Here is a 19,504-nt window from a genome sequence, read left to right as displayed (position 1 = left end):
AAAAAAAATTTTTTCAAATTTTTTTTTGGACCCCAAAAAATGTAGTAGGCATGATAGAAATCGCGAAATTGCATGTTTAACCCCCATAGCAACCCCATCTATCAAACATGGCAGCCATCTTTGTTTACATTTTAGGAAAACATAATGGCTTGTATCTCATGAATGCCTGAACGGATTTCCATTCGGATTTTTTTGTTTGAAAGCTGTGAGCAATGTGGACACACGTGGTGCATTATCTAGGCATGGGTGTGCATGATCCGTGCACTATGAATTACATGGAAGTCTATGGAGACCAGAGGCACCATAGAGTACGAAGGTATTGTTAAATAGCGGGGAATGTGTTAAAGTAATGAAGGTGAGTGTTTTTTTTCCACCACTGATCATTAACAATAAATAAAGGTATGGATGTGTTCATGATGTGTCTAGGTATCAGTACAACAGTGTTTTAAAATCTGGTTTTGTTCAAAACTGTCCTCCACTCACCACATTTCATTGTGGTCTCAGTTTATGTTACTACAGCTGCTAATATTTATGTCCTTCACCTCCCACCCCTCAGACTCTGGAAAGACCCTGACCTTCTTCAACTACGACTATAAAGGAGACTTCCAGACGGTCACCTTTGAAGGACCTGAGATCAACAAGATCTTCCATGGCAGCTTCCACAAGGTTGGTCTCTTTTTCCTTTTTTCCTGGTGTTGTTTCCTTTTTTTGTGAGACAAGTAATAATTTAAACAATTTTAACTCATTGAATGCCCTTTTCAAGATGGCCGCCAAGTACCAGGATGCCACATTCCTAAATTTCTAGTGCACGGATAAATTTTTAGTGCACGGATCGTGCACGCCCATGCACCATATATGCACCATCCGTTCAGGCATTCATGAGATACAAGCCTTCAAAGTCAGACAAAACAGCCATTTTTGACATTTTGAAAGATGTGTTTGTTATGCGGCTAAACATGCAATTTCGCGATTGCGATCATGCCTAATACATTTGAGGCATTTTTAGAAAAAAATTTATAAAAAAAAAATTGATTTTTTATTTTTTTTTCAAACTTCCAACTCGGGAAACTCGGGCTGTGGCACCCTGTTACTACTGTAATAACTCGGGAAACTCGGGCCTTGGCAGTCAATGAGTTTTAACAGGGTGGGCATAAGAAATTTGGGTGGGCATAAGAAAGATAAAAAAATATTTTTTATCGTTTTTTTAATCCATTTTATAATGGAAATATATTTATAATATATAAATGAATAAATAAAAAACGACAACAACAGGCAACTTATTTTTGCTATATTTGATTTGTTCTTTTCTTATTTAAATAAAAAATGAAATCTTCCCCATAGGGGTGCTGGAACACCTGCAGCACCCCTAGTTCCCATGCTGTTCCCATGCTCCTGCACAGTGGCCACTGTGCCAAAACATCACATTCACTTTCTCTTTCAGCGGTGTGGAGATGCGCGGAAGCAAAGAAAGTCACCACAGTTTGATTTGATAGTGCTTAGTCAATTATGAAGGGATTTAAAAAATTAAAACGTCTCCATATTGCTTGGGAAGTCTACTTCGCAGAGAAACCGTGGCCTTTGCGATTCGCTAATCGCGAGATTTCGCATCGTGATTTCGGTTTGAAAACGATTATGCAGCAGTAGTTCTTTTCTGCTGAGGAGGGGGCGGTGGGGGGCCTTTTGATCGGCGGGGGCCCTACGCAGAGTGCGTAGTCTGCGTATACGGCCCGCCGGCGCTGCACTTACCGTATGTCAAATATGTAAATATCTCTCCCTAAGATACAGTATGTCATGAGGAAAATAAATGTATACTTGGCGTTTAACCACTTAAAACCCAGCATCCTTATTCTGCTATTCTGGGGAAAACATTCACAAAAAAAAAAAAAGTATTCTGAGACACCCTATACAGCGTCACGGCACCCACTTTGAGAAACCCTGCCTTCGAGCACCATGTGAAATAGATCGTAGACTGTGTGCACAAAGACGTTCAGTAAAAAAAGAAGCATATAACATTTATGTTATGATCACTTTCTATACCATTCATCGTATAATTCAGCAGATGCCATATGCCATAACATCTTTCATAAAGTTTGCGCTTAAAACCATACATTACTAGAAGTTATTTAACAAACAAAACCAGTGTTCATATTGCCAGCACCCTGACACAAAGCGAGACCTTTTTTGTTACTTTCTCAGAGTAACTGTCTAATAGACTCCTTTGGGACTTCTTTCAAATCAAATCAAACCAACAGAGCAGAAACATCTCAAAACAACCCTCTCTCTCAGTAAAGATGCCATCGAGTAGCCGCACATAAGACTGTTTCCTTTTCTCTCTCTCTATTGGTCGCAGTGTGAAAACAGGAATGTAAGAGAGTTAACGGCTGAGGATAGCTGTTTTTCTTCCAGCAGTGTTTGTGTGTGTGTGTGTGTGTGTGTGTGTGTGTGTGTGTGTGTGTGTGTGTGTGTGTGTGTGTGTGTGTGTGTGTGTGTGTGTGTGTGTGTGTGTGTGTGTGTGTGTGTGCGTGTGTGCGTGCGTGTGCACATAACGACACATGAGAGAGTGCAGGAATATACAGCAGGAGCTGCCGCTACTCAATGAATCACAGGCACACACACACACACACACACACACACACACACACACACACACACACACACACACACACACACACACACACACACGCAAAGATCTTAAGATGGAGACCTCAAAAACCAAAGGCAAAGAAAATGCAGAGACTCACTGAACAGAGATGGCAAGAAAAGAGAGATCGGAAGACTGACAGAGGAAAGCTGGGAGAATCACCAAGAAAAAGGGAGCGAGAGCTTAAGGAGATAGACAGGATACAGAGAGCGGAAACAGTTCACATTATGTTCAACTTTGATCAGTCAGAGAAAGTGTCAAGTAGTTCTATCCTCATCCACTACGATGTCCTCAGATACAAGTTCATGTTGGCCTCTTCATGTACTGCAACAATTATATTATTATTATTCGGTTTGCAGTGTTTAAAGTTTTTCCTTCTCTAATTGAAATTATGAAAGCTCAGTCCTCAGAGGGGAAGGGAGAAAAGCACAAGAATGATTAAATAGACAAAATAAAGAAGGAGAAACAAAGCAAAGGACGTGATTGAGGGAAAACGAAGAGCCAGAATGGGATAAATGCGTGTCATTGTTCAAAGGAAACGATAAGCCTTGACAGATAAGGTGATACCAGGGGGAATTGTTATCAGGCTTGTAAATGAGGTGTCAGAATATGGTCACTTAAAGATGACAGTCTTGATGTATGATTCAAATTAAGACAGTAGCTCTGAAAGCAGAAACTTGGGGAGTCGAGACATATTATTCTTTATATATTGATTGCTCTTTGTGCAGTAGTTGACAGGATACGTTGGGCACCTGTCTATCAAAGGTGCCCAAATATCAAATAATTATAATTAAAATGTTTCCAAGTTGACGCAGAGGCAGAGATAATTATTATTGTTGCCATGACTGTGCTGGAAAGAAATCAAACTGCTGCTTTAGTACAAGGAACATTTTCCAAGTTGCTAATGAAGCTTTGGCAATTCTACCAACTTTGTGTCTACAATTTCAGTTCTTATTATGCAAAACAGAAGGCACCATTCCCAATTAAAGATAGAGTCATCCTGAGGCGTGGTGTTGTGTAGTAGACTGGACTAGACTTTGGCAAACCAGAATTATGTAATCAGAAATACGAGCTGAACTTTTCCTCTGAGATGTGCTTATCCGATTAACAGCTGAGTGTGATTTAGCCTGTGTAAACGCACAACTCCGGAGCTGACAAGTCCAATATGGCTGAATGGAGTGGCCAGAAAAGGAGGACACACACGTGGGCGCACAGCGCGCGCACAGACACACACACACAGACACACACACACACACACACACACACACACACACACACACACACACACACACACACACACACACACACACACACACACACACACACACAGCGCACATTCGCGCTCTGCAGGTCAGAAATAGCGTTGTCAGCGGAAATACTGATAGCCTCCTCTCCAGCCACATTATCTCACACCGCTTGTTTATAAACTGCCATAACAATCTAAATGTGCATGCATGCACCGCCATTATGAAAACACTTACGTTACAGAGAGGTGAAATAAGGTGAAATGTGTTCATTACTTCTTCTTCTCCTTCTCCTCTCCTCTTTTCACCTCCTTTCCTCTGACCATGTCATTAATCTCTCAAGAACAAACTTCTCTAACAGAGAGGGCGCTGTTTTCCCTTTTCTTTGATTTGACGATGGCTAGTCAGATTGTTATCAGTGTAAACTGATATGAACATTCATTCTGTATTGTCATCCCAAGCCAATAGAAACACTCCATTTTCACTTTACTTGAGTTGATGGGGATTTTACACTCAGTTCACTCTGGTGTTGTGCACCACAAATAGAAGATCTATTATTATTAAGATCTACTATCCTGAGCAATAAATCTGGCTAAAGCCAAATACGGACCTATTTATGATGAACTGTCACTATTTCTAAAGCTCAAATCGAGGGCACCTACTTAGTAATTCCAGTGTTCCCACCAATGTGAGATTCTATAATATATACTCTTACGCTGATGTTCACATGAGATTACAGCATGTTGTAGGTTAGCTCAGTCAATGAATTAAATTACAGTAGGCCGTATCTATCAAAGTACACTTTCACTGTTATTACCACGTGCTACAAAATACCATTTTGCAGCGAGAACGAGATAATGTAGCGCAGATTGAAAATGTGCATTAGGAAAATGTCATTTTTCATGGGTTGTAAAAAAAAAAAAGATAAGAGACAATGAGTCGGAGAGAAAAAGTGAACCACCCTTGACAGAAAGAAGCAAACAAACAAATGAGCCACTTTATATTACTGATACTGTTGATATCTGTGACAGCACTAGTATTAGAAAACACACTTGTGTTTGTGTGTGTGTGCGTGCGTGCGTGTGCAGTCTGTGCACGCATTGCGTGTGCTTGTGCATGTGTACTGTGTGTGCGTGTGTGTGTGTGTGTGAGAGAGAGAGAGAGAGAGAAATAGGCTAATTAATCTTGTGCTGGCAGTGGTATTAGAGAAATCACAGTCAGCCATCTGACCCGTCAGGAACGGCACTGGGTGCAAAACAACATGATGCTTATTCCCCTTATACTGTACTGCATTCAGGGGCGTCAATTCGGTATGGCAGGGGTATGCAGCTGCCATACCCTGGGTCCAGGGGGGAAATAAAAGTTACTTTTAAATATAAATCTGTTCTGGTTATTATGTTGTTAAATTACTGTAAAACAAATGCAAAATGTAACAGAATGGTCACTTTAACAAGGTATTCTTGACAAAATGGTAGCCTATATTCCCAGGTTCCGCAAGTCAGCTGCACAGGTGCAATTCATTATTGTTAATTGTGGCACGTTTACTAACATGCCAAGTTTAGCTGCACTTGAACAACCGTTCCAGGCTGCCATATCCAGCCCAAGAAACCATAGAAATGGGGGGGGAAATAAAATGTTCTTCTTAAAATAAATGTATCATGCCTGTTGCTAAGGTATGGCAACATGACTGGTGTCTTGCACGCGCGCCTTCGCGCGCGTGCAAGACACCAGTCATGTTGCCATACCTTAGCTTTTTCTGAACTGACGCCACTGACTGCATTTAAGCTTTTTTGTGTTTAGTTTTCCTTAGTTGTCCCTTTTTCCTTGATAGGGGTTTCAACCTAGTTATATTTCTAAAAAGTAAAAATACATAGAAAAGCAAATCTGTATTAGTATAATCATTTTAATTACCCGTTATCCTTGAAGTGCACCAGCATTTTAGATGTCACTTATTCCACATAATTACTGTATATGCCTTACTCACAAATGGACAATTACAATTTAAATTTTAGGCATTTAGCAGGCTCTTTTATGCAGAGCAACTTACAAGATAGAGATCAGCGTAAATGGCTTGAATTCTACATTTGTCAGCAAACAACAGGACAACGACCACTTAAATAGAACACATACACTGACATCATGCATTCGAGCAAATTCATGCAAAGATATTGACATCTATTCAAATGCATACAGTGTGTACATGCGCATACATAAATGAGCACACGTGTATGCATGCCAACATGTACAGTATGGGTGTGCACATGCAGTCATTCTTACTGTAAGTGCAGCAAAGTACATTCTGCAAACGTGACAGCCTCATTTCCTCCAAATCACATTATCCGGGTACAATTTGTTTTACATCTACGGCACCATAACAACGGCCATAACACCAGCACAAAAAGCACACTCGATGGTATTACTCAGAACATTGTGTTGCCTTGCCTTGCCCTCATACTCCTCTGTTCCCTAACCAGTGACATTAACCTTAACCACGAGTGCTAAATGAATTTTCATTGTTTTAAAGAACCTCGAAGTATGAGAACAGAAAGCCATTATAGAGCAGCTGTACAGCGGCGGCCACAGAGAAATGAGTTCTGACACTCAAATATGAACCTCTAACTCGGTAGCTTCACGTGTGTGTGTCTCTGTGTGTGTGTGTGTCTCTGTGTGTGTGTGTGTGTGTGTGTGTGTGTGTGTGTGTGTGTGTGTGTGTGTGTGTGTGTGTGTGTGTGTGTGTGTGTGTGTGTGTGTGTGTGTGTGTGTTGTGTGCGTGCGCGTGCGCGTTCGTGTGTATGAAAGAGAGAAGAGAGAGAATCATGGTGAAACAAGCTGATAATAATAGTCGAGCTTGTCCCAGTTCCAAGGTCTTGATCCAGCTCCAAGAATGTCTCATTTTCATTTTCCGCTTGCATTTGTTTGTTTACCACGAGACTATTTGAATTTCACGGTTGACGGGGCTGGCATAAGTTTGCTTTGAGGAGGCATGATCACAATTCTGGTAGGAAAAGGAAGCAAAATTAGTTATTCAAGGGGGTCTGGTTTCCAGGGCTGAACAAAGGGAGCTTTACACCCATGTATAGTACATATACTGTACTGTACATAATCGTACATATTACCAGTTGCAGAGGCAAGGATGAAGGAGGAGGAAAGCCACCTGCAGTATTTGATCGTAGATCACATAAGACTTGTTCTTTAGGTGCAGGTTTTCAACATTAGTATTCAGGGTGTGTTATACTGTACTTTTCAATTTACCACCACTGCTACTATACTCAGGGGTCATCAATGTGTCGTATACAGGCAAAGACTTGGTCTTGTCTGTGGCAAAATGTTTATTTTTTACACACCATTATAATGTTCTTATTTTGATCATAAAAACCCAATTACTGAATGTCAAGTCTCCAGGTTTTCTTCAGATGGTGTTGACTGACAGTACTGTACTTTTCCCTATTCCGGGGTTGCCTGGGATTTGAGAGAAGCGTTTAATAATATAATATCTAATACCCACGTCATCTTCTTCCACACAGCTCCATGTAGCCATCAGTAAGACCTCAGCTAAGGTGGTGTTAGACTGTGCCGTGGTTGGAGAGAAGGCCATCAGTGCGGCTGGGAACATCACCATAGACGGAGTGGAGATCCTGGGACGGATGGTCCGGTCCAGAGGCAGACGGGACAACTCTGCTCCGGTCAGTAGGAATTCTCACATGTGTATCGACTGTAAAGTGTTGCCTTTGAACAAAAGCTATCACAGGGGCACGGTGGCGCAGTTGGTAGTGCTGTTGCCTTACAGCTAGAAGGTCGTGGGTTTGATTCCCACCGGGGACGCCGTGGGCACTGTGGGCATGTTCTCTCCTCCAAGTCATCAGTGGCAGTGCCCATTCCCTTAGGTGGGGTTGGTAAAAGGGCTATTCTGTGTGGTCCACTAGGGTAGGTACCCTCACAAAAAACAGGCAGTAATCCTGGTCTCTATACTGCCACCCCCTGGTCAGCTGGGGCACCTGATTGAGGGGAAAGGAACTGGTTGGAATAACGTGTTCCTAATGGGGAAACTCCCCCCTGTCAGGTGAAAAGAAGCGCCCTGTTCACTCCTCAGAGCTCAGTTCGGGGCTCTCCCCAGGTTGTCAGAGGGAGCGCAGCGCCCAGTATTACAGCTTAGGCAATTGGCACTGGGTTAAAAATGGGTTACAAAATTGTGTGATAAAAATGAAAAAGAAAAAAGTTGAGCTACAGTTTCAGCAACACTGTGATACAGAATGTTTAAACATCTCTGACATGTTTATTGACAACGTGTGCTGAACCTCATTGTGATATGTTATCTGTTCTCATGTTTGGTTTATTATTTTTATGAATGTTTTTCAGAACAGAAAGTAACTTGTTCAACTTGAGTCTTATTTAATGAAGACACAGAACAGTATGCAGGAAGTACAATTCCACTGATTGGATTGAAGTGTTTATAATAAGTGGCACGCACGTATTGACATAGCAAGGTGACTGGATGTGAATGGCATTCATTCATAGACATTCATATCACGGTGAATTGACAGCGGTAAAAAATAAAATTGGCATTTTTATGGATCGTCACGGAAGGCTTCAATTAACCCCACTAGTTTCTAAAGCAACAGGTCAATACTGAGAAATGGGTCACAGCAGGTCCTTATCTTTTGGGTCCCCACATGAATACCATTTTGTTTTAATGAGGCTGCGTCCCGAGGCTGGAATAAATTGGCAAAATTTGGCACTAGAAATGGAAAGTTGTAAGACCCCCCCTGCCCCCCCACCCCCCCCTCTCTCTCTCTCCGTCTTAAAGGGATAGTTCACCCCCAGAATACTTTTTCCTCTATCGATTACTCACACCATGGAGAGTTGAATTTATGGATTATTCCTAAGCCAATCATTTGATTGGTGGTTCCTCATGGAGACACAAAGAGCCTGCTTTGTTCCCTATGGAGACACAAAGAGTCTTCTCAAATTATTGTCTTAGGAATGTGACAAAAACAAAATGAATGTTTTTGGCGTGAACTATCCCTTTAAGAATGACACCATGTGAACTGAACTAATAAGTTCCCCCTGTTCAAACAGGAATTAAAACACTTCTGTTGAAAGTTCCATTGCTTGCCATGCACTTTGAAACTCTGTAAGATTATTAAATGAGGCGAAAAATTGCAAAAACCACAGTTTTTTTCAATGGACAGCATTGAAAACCCTGGGATTAGCGTCTAATGCGTTGTTGGCCCATGTGGCCTTCCCGGGGCTAACATACAGTATGCACATCAGGCAGCAAAATACAATGTTCCTTTAACTCTGAAACCACCTTTCCTAAACAAAAGGATTATTATTTCACTGAAACAGCAACGGAAATAATTATCACACAGTTCTCCACCGGCCATTGGAGAAGCTAGGTGTGTGGTGGAATCATGTTTCTCTATTATGAACAGTGTATGGAACTCTAACCTCCCCCGCCAAATCAAACTTAGCTTCTTCTTTGCAACGGTGGAGTCTGTTCTCCTCTATGGCAGTGAATGCTGGACCCTGAAGCCAACCCTGCAGAAGTCTCTAGACGGGTGCTACACTAGAATGTTGCGTGCAGTACTCAACATCAACAGGAGTGCACATGTTACCAACAGGAGCCTGTATGAGGGAATACCAAAGGTAAGCGAGAAAATTGCCACCAGAAGAATGAGACTAGCAGGACACTGCCAAAGACACCAGGAGCTTCCAGCCAGCAAATTGGTACTGTGGGAGCCAACACATGGGCACCGGTCGCGAGGACGTCCCACAAAAACATACGTGGACATACTCAAGGAAGACGTAGGGACACAGAACACCAATGAGCTGGCCAGATGTATGGAGAACCGAGATGACTGGAAACAACGATGGAGGGCTCGTCTGAGGACGACCTAGATAGATAGATAGATAGATATTATGTACAGTACAGCAGGGGTTCCCAAACCTTTTTGTCTTAGGGCACCCCATGAATATTTTTTGAATCTGAGGCACCCCTACATTATAATTCTCACTCCCAGCACCTTATATTTATAGCATATCGTCGTTGTCGGGTGGAAACCTTGTATGTCCAAAACCGTTTGTTTTGTATTTATCATCTAAAACAAGCACACAACCCTTCGCGATGCGAGGCGTTGTGTGCTTGTAGATCTGCTGTTTTCACTAGTTTTGTGTGACAGTCTTGTATGATGAAGCAGGGCTTTGCTTTACCAAAAGACGTACACATTTGAAACTTGGAGATACAAGGTTTCTGCCCGACAGTGACGATATTTTAGGGATTATGTTGCGAGGAAAGCGTTGAGATAATAGCCATTTTGGTTAGAACTGACTGAAAATAACTTTGTACTTCAAGTTTAAAATGATACTAAATATTTTTTCAAGTGTCCAAATAAATTACAAATATTATCAAATTATCTCGCGGCACCCCTGGACTGCCGTCACGGCACCCCAGGGTGCCCCGTCACCCACTTTGAAAACCCCTGCAGTACAGTACAGTGCAGTAGTTGAAGTCTAAAATAAAACAGACAGGTTCACTGTCAGTCAGTGTCACAGTGGAGGGTTTCCATATATTTTTAAGCCATGTACTTGACAATGATAACTTATTCAATGGAGGATACAGTAGATACAGAGTTTAGGTTTCTAGCTATATTGACTGTGTCTGGAGTTCTGGATGGCTAGAAATGTAAATGAGTGGAAATGGGCTTTCCAGTCAGTTTAGGTTCTGTGTCAGCAACATTGCAGCAAGGACCATTTTTCTTCTCCAATAACGCTTTCCACTTAAATAAATCCTACCTACGGTACCAAGTGCCCAAATTTGAGAAATAAATCAGTACGTGGCAAAGTGCAGGAACTGCGAGGGAAAAAAACCCTCTGATAAATAGGTTTAAAAGTGTTTCAACTGGTCAGCCAAATGGGATATCTGCATATAAGTGATATTTCACTAGTTGTAAATCTGTTCTTGAGATAATTGTTTATCACCAAAATTCACAAAGGCTAATTGACCGGGAAACATAAATAAGAAGGTGTGTCCAAAAACATATTGCGCTCTAGCTGACTTTGCAGGGCAACACCATAAAATCCACATAAAAGTGTTATTTTTTTATTGTTTTCATTTGTAACTCGGAGAATGTACACATGCAACCCAATGGTCCCGTAATACAGGTCAATTTGGTTACATACACTCCCAGTAAAATATTCCTATAAATTGTTATTGTTTAGTTTGCTAACAGCCAGACTTTGTCTGACTATCTTCCAACAGATTTGTGCTGCTTGTGTGTGCCGTTTAGCAGCCATACTGTCTCTATCCTCGCTCCTTATCAACACAGAAACGCAAATCTTATCTCAACATAAACAAATACCATGGCAGGCCCAATTCCACTGTTTAGTCTGCTTTAGTGTTCTTTGCGCGTCGTTTAAGTGTGCATGCATATGACTGTAGTGTAAATATGAATGTCTGCCTATTTGTGGCTGAATACCGTACATGTCTTAGGGGGCATACTGATGTAGCGTGTGTGTGTGTGTGTGTGTGTGTGTGTGTGTGTGTGTGTGTGTGTGTGTGTGTGTGTGTGTGTGTGCGTGTGCGTGTGCGTGTGTGTGTGTGCAGTTCCAGCTCCAGATGTTTGACATCATCTGCAGTACATCGTGGTCCAGCAGAGACAAGTGCTGTGAACTTCCAGCGCTGGTAAGACATGGAATCTTCAAGTTGTTTTACGTTATTAATATTAGGCAACTGTACCATGGAGACTTGAATTCATGGATATTTTTTAGTTTTTTGTCGCATTCCTAAGCCAATACAACTGATGACCAGCAGTGGTTCCCTATGGAGACACAAAGAGGCTTAGCAATGTGCCTAAGAAAAGAAAGAAAAAGAACTGTAATTGATAGAAAAAAAAGTCATTTTGAGGGTGAACTATCCCTTTAAGAATGAAATGTCTCCAATGCCAACAATACGTGAATGACATGACGTGAAATGAATAATACAAATTATAATAACATTGGCATTGCATTTGGCTATTTAGAATAAATACATTTGTGCATTTTGGATGAGTGTATGCATGCTATTCTGAACTTGTTTTGGGGAGTGCTTGCTTTGGTGGTTCACTCAATGTCCTGAGTGAACATTAAAATGTGTTTTACATCAAAATGTGTGACTTCTCTTTGAGATTTGAGAACAAGGCTGGTGCGCTGACAGCAGGGCCTTGAGTTGAGCGAACGCCCGCACCTAACAGCTGATAACCTCGCATGTCCACTCCACACAAGCCCGCCGTCCCAGTTGGCATTGGCTATGCCAACTTGAAGCAACCAGGGCCGTCATTTGGGGCATCAGGGGCTAGCAATGGCCACCCCCTAGTGTTCACATTAGGGATGGGACGATATGAACATTTCATATCACGATTATTGTGACAAAAGAAATCATGATTTTACGATATCGCGATAATCAAAATCCATTATCCTGGGGCGGAACATTTGCCAAAAAATAGCAGATCTACAAGCTCACAACGCGTCGCTACGCGAAATAGCCAAAACAAATAGCAAAAATTATTTATGGCAACTTATCTGTGGTAACTTATTTTTTGCCATACCCTATTTTCTTCTGAAATTAGGCCTCTGGAAGCAAATATCCCTCCTCGCGTTCAGCCATTCACAACAATGTTCGGGGCCATGGAGTTTGGAGTTTTTCTGTGTTCAGAATAGCATACATGCATTTTGGACACCTGCAGCGGACGAGAACAGATGACGTTGTGGATTAAACTCTCCTCTGGCAAAACGTTGCGCTTTAATTAAAGTCGAGCGTTGTTCACAACACGCTGGAGCTCTCTGTGTGAGCTGAGCGGGAACGGGTAACGGGAAGCTGTTGGTGGTACTGGGGGAGATGTTGAGCTGGGGGTGGGAATATATCATTTTAACACCCACCCTCTCTCTCTCTCTCTCTCTCTCACACACACACACACACACACACACACACACACACACACACACACACACACACACACACACACACACACACACACACACACACACACACACACACACACACACTCACTCACACGTACGCACGCACGCACGCACACATGCACGCGCACAGGCCTCCTACCAACCGTCTTGGCCAACGCAGTCAGGGCTGCATTTCACATTTAGATTTGTGCACAGTTATGGTACGGTGATGTATGCGTCCTCTCAAATGAGCATACAGTATATGCCATGCTATGAGCCAATACCACAACGTCATTCATGGCTTTACTCTAGAGGGCTAACGTATTTGTATATATGTCTATGTGTTTTAAAGTGTTTCTGTCATATTATATTTTATGAATCAAATCAAGGAACATAGAAATGGATAACCTTATGTCTTCATGAGCTAACTGTGTATGTGTATACTGTAGCAGGGGTCTTCAACAGGGGGTCCGGGACCCTTAGATGGTCCTCAGAGTTACTGCAGGGGTCCGCCAAATCCTTGTGTGATAGGATAAATATCTTAAATTAACAATTGAACCCTCGCATCCCTATACTCTGAGGAGAACTTCAGCCAAAAATAGCAGATCTGCAGTACAAGCTCTCAACGCCTCGCGCTGCGAGGCATTGAGAGCTTTTTGGCAAATAGGTTTGGTGTAGAGGTAAAAAGTGTCAAACAAGTCTCTGAATCTATCTATGAAATCGATGAGAATCTCCATCACGCGTTTTATGTAGAGGGGGTCCCTGCTTCATCTCTCTCTCTTGGCCTGAAAACGTTGAAGGGCCCTGTGCAATAGCGATCGGAACATAAAGGTGTGTTTGTTCACATGTTGTCTCTTTGCTCTACACGTGTGTGTGTGTGTGTCTGCTTCTATAGAGAGTGGAAGAGGAGTGCCCTCCCATGCCTCACGCCTGTACCTGCTCCCAGGACAGCAAAGGACCGCCGGGACCCTCTGGACCTCCCGTAAGAACCCCATTATCTCTGTCAATCATTCCTTCATCGATTCCCTACTCCTGGACCCAGCAGCAGAAACACACTCTATCTATGTCACTCGGTGGCGATGCGACGACGCGTTCATTCTGAGCTGGAAAGATTGGCTATTCTCGTCGTATGACAAAGTATAAATCAGGCTGCATCCTTCTTCCTGGAGACAGAGAGGTGCTGGCATTCCTCTCACGCATGCAGCAGCAGGTAGAACCTGATATGGGCTAAAAAGTTGGAGCAAATAAATTAGCTTGTTTAAGTCACACAACAGTAACACAGTAACTCTGAGAGTGTTCAAACGGAACCAAATGGACCCTTACAGGTCCATTTGGTTCCATGTGTACACAGGGGTTCTTGCAAATAAAACATTTGAGAAACACTAGTACTAGTTTGACTTTAATATGCAATAGTGTCGTAGTAACGTGTCATAGCCTACATTATTCTGAAGAAAACCTGATGACTTGACATTCAGCAATTGGGTCTTATGATCAAAATAAGAACATTATAATTGTGTGTAAATCTAAAGTTTGCCACGGACAAGACCAGGTCTTTGCCATGGACATGTGTCCTTTTACGGACATGTTGCTGCCTCTCTCCAGCCCTTGTGTCTTTTAATTTTGGATCTTCGTCATTTATTCCCTTCCTCTCTCCTGTACTGCTCCTTGTTATGACGTCTTCCCCGATACCACCCCTCTCTCTCTCTCTTCTCTCTCACCATCTCTCTCTCTCTGCTGGGTTACTGAGGTCCAGGAGAGTGCATCAACAGTGGTGTGTTTGAAAAAGTAATTACGTGGAGATTCCATTTATCACAGCCGATTACAATTCCCTCTTCTCTTCTCTGTCTGGCCGGCCAGATCCACTTACAACGTCCGTATAGACCACAAGCTTTAACCTCTTTGCCCCCTTTTCTGATTTTTATCTGTCTCCTGCTCTCAAAATCTCCCTTTTCATCCTGGTCCCAGAGTTCTGCAGTGCAGACAACTAGTGTTCCTCTCTCCGTGTGATTTTGTCGTCGTCTTTTGTCTCTCTTCCCCCCCTCTCTCGTCTCACCACACCACTTGCCTGTGACAGACATTTTCTGTCGTTCCCTTTTTCCTCCTCTTCTTCCTACATTTTCCCATTCCTCTAAAGCAGGGGTCTTCAACATTTTCAGGCCGAGGACCCCTTAGTTGTTCAGAGATTCCATATACTTATAGTTTCATTGTTTGACAGCACTATCCTCAGTATATTTTGGATTCATTCAGATATTGAGGTGCCGGCTACACAGAGCTGGATATTTCTGAAGCTAGACATTTGCTAGACATTTTTTTATGTGGTTGGGTTAGGGCTTGCAGCCACACAAAGCTGGATATTTTTTAAAGCGGATAAATAAGTGGAGACATTGAAAAATATCCGTTTCACTGGATCCATGTAGACATGTAGACATGGAACCCGGATATCTCTGAAGACTTTACTGTGTTGTCCCCCTAGTTCAGAGATATCCGGGTTCCTTGTCTACACGGATCCAGTGAATCGGATATTTTTCAATCTCTCCACTTATTTATCTGGTTTCAAAAATATCCAGCTTCGCAGCCGAAATATCCAGCTCTGTGTAGCCGGCGCCTAGTCTGCTTTTTCCCCTCTACACCAAACCTCTTTGACCCCTGTGCTCTAAAGCCCAAACCACAACAATGATTCGCCTTGCTACTACATACAAACTACTAACAACCATTATCCCCAATGGCAGAGTTGCATTGGTGTGGTTGACCTTAAAAATGTTTTGTTGCAAGGAGTTGCGCAGCAAATCATTGGTATTGTATTTGTCACATTCCTAAGACAATAATTTAATCACAATAAATGTACCCCCGTTGATTCTGGATGGGGACCCAAATGCATCCGGAATCAATGGGGTTAAATTTACTCAAATAATCATTTTCTCTTAGGAATGCAACAAATACGAAAAATAAATGTATTCAACTCAAGTCTCCTTGGCTTGAGTAATCAATAGAAAAAAAGTCATTTTGGGGGTGAACGAGGAGTACAGTAGTTCACCTCCAAAATTATTTTCTTTTTCTATTGATTACTCACGCCATGGAGACTTGAGTTCAATTATATTTTGTTGTATTTGTCACATTCCTAAGACAATAATTTGATTACAATAAATGTACCCCCACTGATTGCGGATGGGTCCGCAATCAATGGACACAACTCCTCTCTTGTCTCTCTCTCTTTTATGCCATTGTCTGGCTCTCTGTCGTCGTCGTCGTCCCCCTCCCCTTCTCTTCGTGCGTCTGTTTTATTTTCCTCACATCTTCCCGAAGAAGCAGAGCAGAGATTGGGGATCTTTCTGTCTTGTGTAGATAATCTGTGTGTCTGCCCCCAGAAGGGCTGTGGCTTCAGGCAGTGACTGGGTTTGGATGACATTATAACTATAACAGATGGATGTTGATGAATGGCTCAATGTAGATATGATAACCACAGCTACCATGTTGTCCAGCTGCCACCGTTCTGAGCGCGCGTGCATGTGTGCGTGTGTGCGCACGCGTGTGTGAGGGTTAACACATTCCCTTAGGGAAAGCTAAGGAAAACTAAAAAATGATATCACTGGCCACTGGCCTTTGCTGAAAAGTTGAACAAATTATGAGCTGGTGGGAGTTGAAGTGTGGCTCGCTTTAAAATGCATAACTTTTGCTCTTTCTCCTTTTCTTTTGTGCTATTTCTGTCTCGCACGTGGCGCTTATCAGAAAAGGCACCTGGACAAAATGAATTCCTCCATTGGGGTTAGCTAAATGTCATCGCGTCTGAATGTCCCGTCCTCCTAGGTGCTTTTTCCCCCCCACAATCATTGTCATTTTCAACTCTTCCTCTCTGTCCTAATGCACTGTTGATTCTGACAGCAAATTTTGATTTAGTTTTAGTCATATTTTAGTCGTCTGATATCATAAGATTTTAGTCGACTACATCTGCAGTTGATTTTGTTAGACGAAAATATATCTTGGCGGGCCTTGAAAATAGCCTCACAACGTGCCGTTTCAGAGCACAACACCCGATGCCAACCAAACATAAAAAGTATTTTCTTTTAGTTCTACCGGAACTCTTCTCCACTAGTCCCTCCCTAACACCTCCCTAAGATTTTCATCATAGTTTCAGTCGACGAAATCTACACTGCTCTCTCCTAATGTCCTCTCTCCTCCTTGTTATCTTTTTCCAGATTTATACTCGGTTGCGGCGCACCAGTGTCACACACCGAAAATAGCCGATCTACAAGCTCACAATGTATCACGCTGTGACGCGTTCCGAGCTTGTAGATAGGCTATTTCCGATGCGTGCCGCCAGCTTGCAAACAATTATAAATCAGGGCTTTCTCTGCTACTTATTGGTTCTGCTCGACCTCCCCCCACACCCTTCCTGCCACCACCCCTCCTATCCCTGCCCTGTGGCCATATAGGAACTACCTGGCCACCCTCTCTGTCGCTGGAGGGACCTATTAAAAGCAAACACAGGAAGAGGATGTAGTATCCCAGATGGTTTGATGACTAGCATATGTGTGCGGCCTGGCCACCGTTAAACCCTGGGGCTATGCCGGGTCAACTGAAGGTTTAGATCTCCCAGAGTCCTCCTCTCTCTCTATGCAACAAGTGTACTTGCAGATGCAGTCAAATGAGATCCGTAAGCTGCAGAACCGATCAAAAAAGGGCCACCGTGCATCATGCGCAAATACAGTTTGAACTGTGTGACAGAATGACATGCTTTGGATGTTTGGATTAAATGTATTAAGGGTGCTGCCTGAATAGTTTAGCTTTATTGAAACAGACAGAAACCTAGCTGCAACTTGCAACTCTAGATTTTCTTTTTATATAATGTTGAATCTAGAGTTGCAACACCAGTCCCATCTGATTGTATTAAATGATGTTAAACTCAACAACATTGCAGCTGTATGGAAAGCTTGAATTATCCTCTTTCTGCAAAGTGTTTGTTACATTCAGATCCACTGTAGACGTGTTATGAGCTACTTTCTGTCAATAACTTCCGTGCAGGTGAATATCTTTTTTAAGTGTTTGAGTTTGGAAGCGCCTGTCGGAAATCACTCAACGGTCCTGCGTACCACCTGTTTTGACATGTCACACAATGCAGGAGTCAGCGGGGCGTTGCGTTATTGAAAATGAGCGTTTCCAAACTCCAACACTTGCACAGAATTGTATTGACAGAAAGTAGCTCATAACATGTCTACGGTGGTTTCGTAACATTGCCTGTCTAGCTTAAGCTGTAATTTATTTTGTATTTATTTTTTTCCAGGGTGGTCCCGGCATCAGGGGAGCCAGAGGAGACAGGGGAGAGCCTGGGACGACGGTCAGTAAAATAAAGATACTTCATATTCTGTTGTCACTGGTCTTATGGCCATCAAAAAAAATAGGGATGCACTATCGGTATCGGCCAGAAACCGGTATCGGACGATATTTGCAGTTATTTGGTCAACAACATTGGTATCTGCAAATAAAGCTGACATTAATCGATGGCAGTAGCTGATATTTATCTGTTCTGTTGTAGTTAAGCCAGTGGCGTAACAACATTGTGATAGGCCCTGGTGCAGATATTTGTTGTGGGCCCCCCAACCCACCCCACCCACCCCTATATACACAAGCGCAAGTGACATTTGAAATGTTTATTTATGTCCACATAAGCAGAAGTACAAGAATGTACAAAGGACATAAACAATATCATTGCAGTAAGCACTGGTGCCTAACTCTGTCCCCACTAGGGGGAGCACAAAGCTAGGAGACATTTGGCGCCGCACAGCGGCGCCGCGAAAAATTGTGTATTTCCGGTTATAAGGTCGGCCAAAATGGGTATTTTTGGGTATAAAGTCAACTAAAGCGGGTTTCCTTTATTAAGTCATTTTCGGGTGTCTTTGGGGCTTCAGGGGAGGACCTGGATATGTTGCTTGGTGCGCACCTTTTTTTTAAATAGGCCTATAAACATGACCAGGGCTCTGACATGACCAAATAAATAGAACACTAGGTCTACAATGCAAGCCTTTCAGTGCTGCACATTAAATAGACACGACCCATCCTGACTGATTGACACACAGCTGACAGGTCTCAAAGGCTGATTGGACAAATTATCATTCACTCGGCACTCCACCAGCTAGGGCCTAGCCTAGGCAGCTACTCAGCACCTAAACCCATTACCGTAATACTTGTTGCGGCCGCGCAGATGCATTCCACCGCCGAACGTCATTACCGTATTACCAAGTGTGGTCGCGCAGACAGATTTTTTTTTTCTTTTTTTTTTCCTCTTCCTTCATGGGCCCCTGTGTGTGTGGGCCCTGGTGCGGCTGTACCAGCTGCACCTCCATATTTACGCCACTGAGTTAAGCATAAAGTTAAAGTTATTTCAATGAAGATGTATTTGTTTCCCAAGCACAAAAGGGGGAAATAAATATATAAACAATATCAGTATTAGCTATCGGCTATGGGCACATTTTATTATTTTAAACATCGGTATCGGCCAATAATTTCCATATCGGTGCATCCCTAGTTTCAAATATACAGAGTAGTTTATCCGTCCATAGTATACACAATGTCCTCAGTGTCAAGGGGAACACACACCGGACGTGAGTTGCTGCGCAGCGCCGCAGTATTGACACGCGCGAAGTGCAGCGCGGTAACATCAACTAGATGCGGTGCGCTTCCGCGCGGCGCA

General features: G+C 42.7%; 1 protein-coding gene across 1 annotated transcript in view; it reads left to right on the top strand.

The window, feature by feature from the left end:
• col14a1a (collagen, type XIV, alpha 1a) overlaps positions 1-19,504 on the top strand; it is a gene marked incomplete at its 5' end in the record, with an annotated part of 191,350 nt that overhangs the window by 108,527 nt on the left and 63,319 nt on the right. Inside the window, 5 exons of the mRNA XM_080752542.1 lie at positions 557-666; positions 7,410-7,568; positions 11,489-11,566; positions 13,715-13,801; positions 18,098-18,151. Of these exons, the coding sequence (XP_080608668.1) occupies positions 557-666; positions 7,410-7,568; positions 11,489-11,566; positions 13,715-13,801; positions 18,098-18,151 (488 nt within the window). The remainder of the gene's footprint in view (positions 1-556; positions 667-7,409; positions 7,569-11,488; positions 11,567-13,714; positions 13,802-18,097; positions 18,152-19,504) is intronic.

This window comes from Nannobrachium achirus (assembly GCF_963921795.1).
Source record: "Nannobrachium achirus genome assembly, chromosome: 2".
Lineage (NCBI taxonomy): Eukaryota > Metazoa > Chordata > Actinopteri > Myctophiformes > Myctophidae > Nannobrachium > Nannobrachium achirus.
The sequence above is the reverse complement of the archived record's forward strand: the minus strand, read 5'-3'. Positions and strand labels throughout refer to the sequence as shown.